At 36.4% G+C, this 11,157-nt stretch overlaps 1 protein-coding gene across 4 annotated transcripts; it reads right to left on the reverse strand.

Moving 5' to 3' along the window:
• Positions 1-4,185: 4,185 nt before the first annotated feature.
• LOC18434450 (uncharacterized) lies at positions 4,186-10,505 on the reverse strand. Of its 4 annotated transcripts, none has more exons than XM_006844520.4 (8): positions 9,767-10,505; positions 8,363-8,525; positions 7,738-7,938; positions 6,852-7,097; positions 6,221-6,371; positions 6,076-6,147; positions 5,665-5,833; positions 4,186-5,061 (listed from the first exon to the last, which is right to left on the reverse strand). In XM_006844520.4, the coding sequence occupies exons 1-8, from the start codon at positions 10,074-10,076 to the stop codon at positions 4,724-4,726; spliced, it is 1,650 nt and encodes a 549-aa protein (XP_006844583.3). In that variant the 5' UTR covers positions 10,077-10,505; the 3' UTR covers positions 4,186-4,723. The 4 variants fall into 4 exon arrangements, with proteins under 4 accessions (XP_006844583.3, XP_088726645.1, XP_088726644.1 ...); XM_088870519.1 differs by having other exon boundaries at positions 7,733-7,938; positions 9,767-10,461; XM_088870518.1 differs by lacking the exon at positions 8,363-8,525 and having other exon boundaries at positions 7,733-7,938; positions 9,767-10,368.
• Positions 10,506-11,157: the final 652 nt, after the last annotated feature.

Here is an 11,157-nt window from a genome sequence, read left to right on the forward strand (position 1 = left end):
CTCTTTTAGAAATTTTTGATATGTGCCTTAATTTGATTGCTTAGGGCATGCTCGTATATAAAGTGGTAGGACCCCACATCCTAATCACTAGGTTGCGGTTTCAATTCTCACTATTAGCATTACTCCATACTAGGAAAAAAAAAAAAACGAGAAAAAAAAAAAAAAAAAGAAGAGAAGCTAACTCTTAATCTACTTATAAAAAATTGAGTAGAAGCATTGAATTACCCAAAAATAAATAAAATATGCATTGTAATAAACTCCTAATCATCGATATCGATGGTTATCGGAGGCATCATCGTTGAAGCAAGGATGGTGATAAACGCAGTGGACTACCAATCAATGGAAGCGACCCATGTAGTACGACCCACTGTGTCCATTCTCGCTGACTCGATGCTGAAAAACATATGGAATTATACATCTTTTATGGTCCTTTTGCAGCTTAGTGTACTTTTATAACAAAATTTGGGGAAATGATCGTAGTAAACCTTATACTAACGGGAACGGTTTTTATGCTTTCCCAAAACCATAGAAGTTCTATCCTTCCCTTACCATCCGGCCGTTCAATTTTGATCAAGAGAGCCACTCACCGTTTGATTTTAGATATGACATCTCAAAGTATTTTATTTTTATTTTTTTTATACAAATTGTATGAATATGAAATTTGGTATGTGCCATCTTTTCATTGGGGCGCACCAATAAAAAATAGTAAAAATAAATTTTCAATAAAATATAATAATCAAAATATTCCTTGAAACTTTCAAAAGTATTTTGGTTATTTTATTTTATTGAAATTTTTTTTTTTATATATTTTTCGCTAGTGCAAGTTTAATAGAGGAATGGACGTCCAAAATTTGATGTCAAAATAGTTTATAGAAAAAAATTAAAAATAAAATAGTGTAGAGACATGACATTGCGATTGGGGTAATCTTAACCCTCCATTCGAAATGGACGGTTGGATAAGAGGGAGGATAGAACTTCCATGTTACAGGGGAAGCATAGAAAGCTTGCCCTATACTAACGAGGGCACAAATTGTGCTTCCGTTCGAGCATGCATATCTACTCCCTTGATTTGAGATTTATCTAAAAGAAGAAAATTGAATTTTGAGTTTCGTGATACTTAGATCTAGCCTGCAAAAAATTTGACAGTCTCCATTCAATTTTGAGGCATTATTATTTTTAGTATATAGAGAATTTATTTAAAAAATAATAATAATTAAGAATATTCTATAAATGGTAGAAATTACATCTCTAAAATTAAGATCTAAAAAGCATCCCTAACATGTATATTGGCCAAGGGAGTAAATGAATAGTATACTCCCGAGCGAGTAGGAAAGGTTTTACTTTTTCTTAAAACGATACGCTTTCTATAAGTAAAATGAGTCACCTCTTAAAAATCTATTTTTGAAATTGATTTTTGAACCTAATTTTTTAAGACATGTAATCTTCAACATGGAGATCATGAATATGAAAAATAAATAAATTAAAAAAATTAAAAATAATAATTATATTAAGAAAATATTTGGACAATTAGTTTCGATTGTTTTTAGATTGACCACTATTTGCATTCATCTTTAAAACGAATTCTTTATACCTCGATAACAGAAAATATAGAAATGTGGTCCCCGCTACATGAAACAATTTTCTTTCTTAAAATTAGGGGGAAATAATAAGGTGGGGGGCCTCTAATAAATGTCTTCAGTGAGTGGACTCATGCGTCTATTGCGGTTTTGAATGGATTTACGACATCATTTCATCCGTCTTGTTTTTTAAGGGTTTAGGACTCAGAAACATATTTGAAATCATTGCAAATAGATTTGAAGCTTCAAAAATAGTGTAAATCTCATGAATTGGAAGTTCCAAAAATAGTTAAAATCTCAAGACATTAATGAATCTGAATTTGCAATGATTTCAAATATTTGAAGCTCCAAAAATAATGGAAGTCTCATGATCTTTGAAGAATTGAAATAAATAGTCATATAACAAGTACATGATGAACCATTTTCAAGGTTAAATTTTCTTTTTTCTTTTTTTTTTAATTCATGAACATGATGGTTTAGATGATGGACTTCTTAAATTTTCGATCTCCAATTTATCTCCAAAACGGATTTTAAAAGGGTGAATGCATTAAAAAATGAATCCTACTGTCATGGTAAAGAACAAAGAGAGAGGAAGAGCAGGGGGCATATTCTAATTTCTCTATTTCGTTCTAATTATGCCGGATGTCTCCACAGAGATGGGGCATCTAAGAAGATCTTGAGAGAGAGAGACGGAGGTTTTTGGGCCAGAGAATTTATCTCGTTTGGATTCAAAACCCAAATTTTGGATTCTATCCAAAGTCAGGTATGGATCAAACATATTGGATTTGGATCCAAATAGCATTTTGGATCGGATCCAAGTACAAGTGGATCCAATCCAGATCTAACCCAACAATTAATATATTATAATATATATATATATTATATAGTATTTTTTGTTTTATATTATTTTATAAATATAAAATTATTTTTTAGATCCAATCGGATCCATACTAAAGGTGTTATTTTTGCCTTGGTCTTCAATCTGCTCACTTTGACTCCAATAAGTGGTATATTACATCAGAGATTGTCTACCAAGAGACCATTTATATATGTATAAAGAGGTCACACTCATTCTTGCCTTTTAAATTTAAAAGTAAGTGGTTGTAAGAGTATCATTGAGTAAATACAGTTAAAAAAAAAAAAATTCAAACTTTGTGACTCACCTCAAACTATCCAATTTGACATCTAATGAGTGAGAATAATTGTGACCTTCATATACACAAAGTAAATAGTCTACACTCACCATGAATAGGTTCACCAGCAAGACTTTTGAGATATTTCAAAAATAAAAAACTTTGAAATCTAATAAAAATTAAGGAAATGTGTATGATGAGACAATTTACTTTTTAATACAAGGTCACAATCATTGTCAACCGTTAGATGTGAAATCAAACGGGTGGTGACGTGTCACTACTTGACCACAAAGTCCAAAAACAAATTTTTTCGAAAGCTATAATATATTTTTATATATTAGATTTCACGTCCAATAGCTAAGAAAAGTTGTGACCTCATTGTACCAAAAATAAATAGTATCGTAGTATACAATCCAAAAAATTAAAATGAAAATTATAGAAAAATAAAAAATATAATTTATTGAAAAGTTATTACAAACAACAAACAAACTAATTGTTTAAGGGATCTTGTGAATTGTGAAATCTTGTGAATTGTGAAAAATAGAAAATGTAAAATAAATTACAAGCGATGAATTTATGTTTTTTAAAAAGGACTGGCTAATGGTTATGGACCGGCTGGTCCCAACATTGGACCAATCGGTCCAACTGGATCTTTCTTTAAGTTCCTAATTCTTTAGGTTGAGAGAAAAAAAAGAAGAGACAAAAAGGGAAGAAGAAAGAGAAAAGAAAGAAGAGATGAGAAAAAAAAAAAAAAAAAAGTGAAAAAAGAGAGGAGAAAAAAAAGTTACTTGATAGCTCAATGGTACCGGTCTAAAATCTTCTCTGCTCTCTCTAAAATCATGACTCAAAAGTTATGCTGAAGCCCAAATTTTTAATTCATCGATAGGGGTTGTCATTAACTACTCTCAAAGTTCGATTTTTTTTTCAAACCGACTCAACTCAAATCATCTAATTTGACGTCTAATTGCTAAGAATAATTGTAACTTTGTATTAAAGATAAATGATCTCATAATATACAATCCCATAAAACATTAATCCGTTCTCTTATCAAAACACACCCCCATATAGAACTGAAGAGGTCAAAATACCCTCCTTAAAACTAACTAAAAAAAATGAAGAAAAAAGTACGTTATAAAAAAAAAAAAAAGCTTAAAGAAAAAAGTTGACATTTTCAGGACCAGCCGTTTTAGTTATAGACTGGCTTATCCAAATATTGAACTAGCCAGTACACTAATTCCATGCCTAATTTGATGGACTAGCAGGTCTGAGAACCTAACGAGACCAGCTAGAGCACTAATTGCCGGTTCGAAGCAGCTGCTTAGATCTGGTTCTTGCAACTCTAAAAAGATTGTTTTGGTGAATTCAGGTTTAGCGGTTGGAATTTGGGACACTGACGTTACATTACAACTTTCATCATCCTACCTCCAACCAAGTCAAGAATTATAAACCCATTACAAACAGCAAAACAGTTGATGGACCACTAAAACATTCGTTAAGTATAAATCAGATAAACCCCTTCCATGAACTTACAGTCAATATGAAGCCTTTGACGAGGCTAATCTGAAAACATGGCAGCTCAAGAAGCCACGGTATCAGAAACTCACAAAATGAAACACATCTAAACAGGTTAGCATATGGCATAACAACATTATAAAATGACTGCCATGGAACAGCACCCGGATGAAGAGCCTCAACAATTAAGATTCCTTTGCTAGAAGGCACCGTATCGTATTTGAATCATCGATCAAAAGGGTTACAAGCTCAATGAAGGTCGATACACTCTGTTTGGGTTCTTGCATCAGCTCCCACCATTTAGGGCCAGGAAAATATTGAAAGATATACCACGGTCCAATGAATATTGGTGATAGAGGGCATGACACAATACGACAGTGCATGGCCCAAACGATGGACCCACTCTCTTCATCCATCACCGTTCATCATTATAAGGAGCCAATGGTCTACAATTTTCTGGAGTCAATCAAACTTATAGTGCAGTTTCTTTTAATCCAATTCCTATTTTCGGGAGAAAGAAATTGTCTTTATCACTTCTTTCCTCAATTTACAAGAGCCCAATATATGGCTCTCATTGACTTCTCCAGTGTCTGAGAGGTGGACCCCATATGCTTGCATGCGCCTAATGTCACGTGGAATGGGGGACTGCCATGTTGCATCCCACCAAGCTGATGGGAGGAGAGGAGTGAGGGCACATTGGTTGGGCTGGCCGCGACAACTCAATGGACCTGAGAATCTGTTCCATACGTGGCCCCAACCAACCTGAGTCCCAAGGCCAGTAACCAAGAGGTTGCTATGGAAGCTGCTATAAAATGAAAAACCAGAAGTGTGCTCCTCATCTGCCAATTTCAAGAGTGTCAGTGATGATACACTCTCTCTCTCTCAGAGCAAAACATTCCATTTTTCTTTGGGGGTGGTTAATTTTTCTAAGAACCAACATTGACTGCAAAAGATTTTAAACAAGGTTCTAGAAACGGTGGTTTAATATTATAAGGGTTTGTCTACAAAGAGACCATTTATTTTTGTACTTGTCCCTTAAATCTCAAAATGGGTGGTTGTATGCAAAGTTTCAAAAAAAAAATTCTTGGACTTCATGATACACCCCAAGCCATCCAATTTGACATCTAATGAATAGAAATGATTGTGACCTCCATGTACAAATCATAAATTGTCTCTTTATAGACAATCCCATATTATAAAGCCCTTTACCATTAACATTCTAACAGTCTCTTATTATCATCATCGTCAAAGCCTTTTTCCTAACTAATTGGGGTTGGCGATTTAACAGGCTCTTATAATGTCTCCTAGCTCCCGGTTAAGAAGAAAATCTACGAACCAATGTCATTTCGTTATGGCAGAAAGGGTTGTTGCCACTATAATAGCCATAAACGGTCTCTTTCAAAAACCTTGACTAAGTGTGAGCAAAAGTTTTCTAAACTTACCAAGTTGCCGTGCTGCTGCTAATCCTGCAACTAATTGCGCAAAAGTTGTCCCAACTCGCCTGTGGGCCCCAGATACAACTGCATGCTTTGCACGTGATGCGAGGAAGAAATCCACAAATGCTACCCACCTTGGTGTTGGGCCCCAATCTTTTACCCTGAATTTTAAAGGCTGAAATGCCAAAGTTCAAAATATCATTATTTCTTAATATAAAATTTTCAGCAAGGGCATTCCTAAAACAGGAAGAAGACAAAATCAACTAAACAAGTGTCGTGCATGGCAGATGGGCCACCTATTATTTCAAGAGAGAAAAGTGATCCCCAAGCCACCATTCTTTTTGGTGCAATCCATCAAGAAAATCGGTCAACATCCACATGAAACACAAAAAAGGAAACCTAAAAAGGCTGAAGTACCTGATTTTGGATTCCATCGAGCACCTCACTGGAAACATTCTTCTCAAATAACATGTAGTCAAAATGAAGAACCTGTGTATTTAACCAGATGGTGTTATCAATAGGACCATGAAAAGTATACATGATGAACTTCATTGCTACTAACCTCAGCAAATCCACTCAAGTTTGGCTTAATATCTTCAATAAGTGAAGGTGTATCAGAAACCACCACCACCCGAGGTCTCCTGGTCATGTTTTGATATTCATCCAAGGCCTTCTTTAAGCAACTCAATGCTGCTTTAACTGCTCTGACAGGTCTGAAAAAAAGTTGCTCATATGAGTCTCTCAAGTTATATTCAGTATTTGGATATGACCCAGGGCATGCATCATAACTTACACCACATCTATAATGTTCGGTAATGGCTGATATACACCAAATAATGGGAGATATCGTAAAAAGGATTTTTCAGTCACTACGGCACTACAAATAGTTTTGTGTACTACTGAAAAAAATAAAAGTAATAAAAAATTAGAGAACCATGAAGATATTTACATGAAATGAAATCCTTGTTGGTTCTCCAAAAGTCTTTCATTTTAGCACACTGAAGCAAATACTGATTGGAGTTAAACAAGGATAAAGGAATTCACACAATTATACACAAATGGCCATATGCAAAGATTAGCCATAGATGCAGAATTATCCATTCAAGATGTACTTATTTGTCAATTACCCCAGAAAAAATGAGGGACAAAACTTCAAAGGTCAAAAAGGTAGTGAAACAATAAGATTGGTTCACCTATTCATCTGCAAACGCATGTGCAAGGTAATGTCTGGATCTGGACCACCTTTAAGGACCCAATTTACAGCTTTTTCAATAGCAGGTGTAGGATGTACAACAATACTCATCAACTCCCCAAATACATTAGGTCTAGCACGCAAGAGCCTTGGCTCTCCAAACAACATAGAGGCAGCATCCCTCATTCCAGGGTGTATGTTTTTCAAGAAAAATTGAATTGCAACAGCATCTGTCGTACTCTGGAACCTGTCACATAATTAGAACTGTGAATGTTTATCGCTTCAACAGCCACACCAAAGGTCGTGGCTCAGTAACATATGATGCATGCATGCTTCCAAATTTCTGTGATCTCATTGTCCAGAAGTGTGTTTTCGGTGCAGTAACAATGGGAATTTCTAACGGAAATGACCTCCTTTGACTTCTCCATTTTTTTTTTTTCTTGATAAATAGTGAATCCCCACTGTCAAATGGTAAAGTATCCCCAAAGGGCCATCCGTCCAATGAAAACATGCAAGCCGATGGAGAAGTGACACCCACCAGAACATGAATTAACCCATTGGTGGGTCTCACTCCCTATTCATCAGTATCACTGTCCATCCTTTCATTGGATGACAGTAACCCCATTGGCCAATGGTTTCCACTGGATTAGTATACTTCTCAAGAGTTGTCTGGGAAAATTGTGTTCTATTAAACCAAACTGTCACAACCACATTATGTCAGTTCCATCAAAGTGTAGTAAGCTGGTTGATCCATTCCACAGTCCAGGAGGATGGGTCCATGGCCATCCCAGGAGCATGGATCTATGGCCATGTCCATTACACGGACCTCAGTCAAAACTTTTACAAGTCCAAAAGAAGAAAGAAAAAATAGTTGAATCACACCTCACCAGATGATAGGTTGCTTCCATTCCCTCCAATTGCCACATAGGACATTCGTATCAGCTGTTTTCTCAAAATCATCCATTCTCATCGTTAGACGTTTCCCATGTTTGTGAACACAATCATTCTGCCGCCAGAGATGCTTAACTTCATGCAAGGTGAATGAAAGATTGGTATAAGCAATATAATCCCCAAAAGGATATTTTCCCCTGCACATATTGAAGGAAAATGTTAGCATATGAAGGTACAAATCACTTACAATGCAAAAACTATGCATCTATAGGCATCTCTGTTTTAAATATTACATCAAAGCAAACTATCTACAACACAATAAAGAAAAAAGACTCAAGACTAGTGTACAATCTAGCATCTCTAAAATTGTTTTTTTTTTTGACACACTAATATTAACAATGCATCTTTGTCTGCATGTTAGGCTTGCTAAATAGAAAAGAGGAAAAAGAGGAATGGGGCAATGTCCTCATGATTGGCATGAGCAAGAGAGCATTGACATGGACATGAAGAACCAAGAGATTCATAATGTTAAGACATTCAACAAGTACCCTACACGAACGTCACAGTTACTGCCAAAAATTTCAGATGGAAAAAATGAAGGTAAGAGGAGGATCAAAATGCCTGGTTTGCCCGATGATCAGGGATCGGTTTAAGAGAACACTCAATGCTGCAGCAGTTAAGACCTTGTACATTTCATTGCCAAACCCTGCTTCAGATGCCTTTCCTAAAACAAAACCCTGCTTGCAAAACTGCTCGGGAGACAGGTCGCGGACTCTAGCAGCTCCTGACATATGAATTAAATACATAAAGATCCACGGTTTTTACAATTCTGTAGATACCCAGCCATTTTCTTATTTTCATTCATTATATATAGAACCGCTCTTTCATTTTATTATGCAAGAGCACCTTTCATCATTTCTTTCCAATGACTAGATCCCAAAAAGGCAAAAAAGAAGTACATCAACATTTCCTACTAGAACAAATAGATAGCTTTCTTCATGTGATTGAGTATAAACTTACCATTTTGAAATTGAGTAACATTCGAATCAATGGGCCAGCGCAAAATAGATAACAAGAAAATTAAACCCCGATGGCAAGTTGTAACCATCATAGCATTTCTAAAATTCAAAACTATGGAATGAGAACAAAAATAAATCGCATGCTTACATTGCTAATTACTATTGCACGTGATTCACGTTTAATATTATTTTGCACCTATGAATAATTTGGGGCGCCCTTGATAGAGCAGAATCCTGGACCAAGATTCATGTACCCGACACCAAATAGTTAGGAAAAGGCTTCGATGATGATGATGATAATGAATCACGTGCAATGAATATGTCCATGCATTCCAGGAGCTTCATGCATTTGTATACAGATTTTCACTCATATATATGACACACAGATGCCCGCATGGAGTGGAGACTGTAAAATACTTTCAAAATTCCACTAGAACTGGCTAACAGTATAGGCAACATTAATCTCCCACAACTTGAAAATTTACCGCCAAAAAGGAACCATGATTTGGCTCCATTTCTTCTTCTAAATTTCAGCTGTTTTCATCAATGCAACTAAGTATATTCATTATACAGACAAAACCAAAAAGATCTATTCATCAAAAAACAAGAAAAAATGTCTATTCATCAAAAACCAGTACACCTCTTGTTCAAGACTAGGTATGAAGGTCTCTTTAACCCCATCATCCTAGTTAACGGATTACTCAACCCCTAATTTGTATTCGTAGATAGTTGTTATTTTTTATTATAAAACATTGCTAAGGCCCCAAGCACTCAAACTGGCCCTGAAAAAAACATTCTATGTTTCTTCACTGCTTATGATCTGTAACAAAATTAAGCTTCTTTAAACATTGTATCTATGGCGTTCTACTCAAAAGAGACCAAACCAACCATTGGCAGAAGACGCTGCATATACCAGTCGAGTATGCTACGCAGTCGCCCAAATCACTGACAAGTATGCAGTACTAAAGGCATAGGTACACGAATTATATGAAGTTAGAGGGCGCACCATGAAGGAGAAAGTGATCTCTGATGATTTTTCTAACCCTGAGGCTCTGAATTCCCGACTCATCTGAAAAATCAGCTCCCATTTCCTCAACTGTAGCACAAGAAGACGGTTTTATCTCTGGAGCCCGACCATTCTCGATATATTCTGTCTCTTTAAGAGCATCTGAAAGCATTTGATCTTCTTCCATTTCAAGAGGATGTTGCAGAGACCTTGAACATAGAAGAACCACAAAATAACCAATGGAGAGGGTGAACAGGAGCCGGAATCCATGGCTGGTCAGCCGTTTCTTTCTTGATCCAGTAAATTTCATCCTATGGTTTTATTTGAAATCGGAGAGTTTAGGGCTTTTGTCACAAGAGTTGCAGGTTATTATGGATCTATAATCGGCAAACATAGGGTTTCTGTTCCAGGATTTGTAAGCTATGATGGTTTATTGCAAAATTAGGGTTTTCCATGGAGCTGAGAAAATGGGGAGACTTCGGTTTTCAGCTCAAGGTCAAATAGTCGCTCACGCGCACGAGTGAGCCAGAGCTCCAACACAGTGCTCGCTAATGCGCCCTGGCTATGCGCCGTACGACTGTCTGATATGCGTGGTCATTAGCGTCCGTCCAATTTGGAATGGACAGTGATGGAACATAAGTGGCCCCTAGAAATGATGCAAGTCCATATGCAGCTTGCACTCCATCTCCAGCTTGGACGGCGATTATTGTCAGAACCGCATACTCATGCAGTCACTTGGACGGCAATTATTGTCATAACCACATACTCATGCAGTTATTTGAACATGACATACTTTATCAGTATGAAAACCATTAATTTCAGACCATTGTCACTTAGGGCACCAAAGTTGAATTAATTTGGTCGTGGTTTCTTAGTAAAGGATTAAAAGAAGGGAAAATTACACAAAAACATTTTAAAATGGGCTATCTAGGTAACTCATCCCATCTAAATCTTTTTTCTGACTTTTTTTCCCAAAATAAACATTTTTTTTGGATGGAAATGCTACAAATCAAATCAATTCGTGGGTTCTAAGTTACAAATCAAATCAATTCGCGGGTCCCAAGTAGCGTACTGCTGGAGCTCGTTCTCATAATGCCAGAGCGTTGTGGCTCCAGAGACTTCATTGTCGGAGCAGAATGTCGAAGCGCGTCTTTGCACTACTGGAGCGAGTTCTCATAATGTCGGAGCGCTGCGGCTCAGACCTGCATTGCCAGAGCGCACATTCAGAATGCCAAAACACGTGTTTACGCTGTCGGAGTGCGTGTAAAAACATGAGAGAGAAGACTGGGTGAAAACAAACAATGGTAATTTAATCTTATTTCATTCTACTTTTGGGTTTTTGGATTGGGGGGTTATTTGCGAAGAAATATTGTTTGGGGAAAAAAGTGAGA

Source organism: Amborella trichopoda, chromosome 6, assembly GCF_054954075.1.
Source record: "Amborella trichopoda isolate Santa Cruz 75 chromosome 6, AtrichopodaSantaCruz75HAP2 v2.0, whole genome shotgun sequence".
NCBI classification, from domain to species: Eukaryota; Viridiplantae; Streptophyta; class Magnoliopsida; order Amborellales; family Amborellaceae; genus Amborella; species Amborella trichopoda.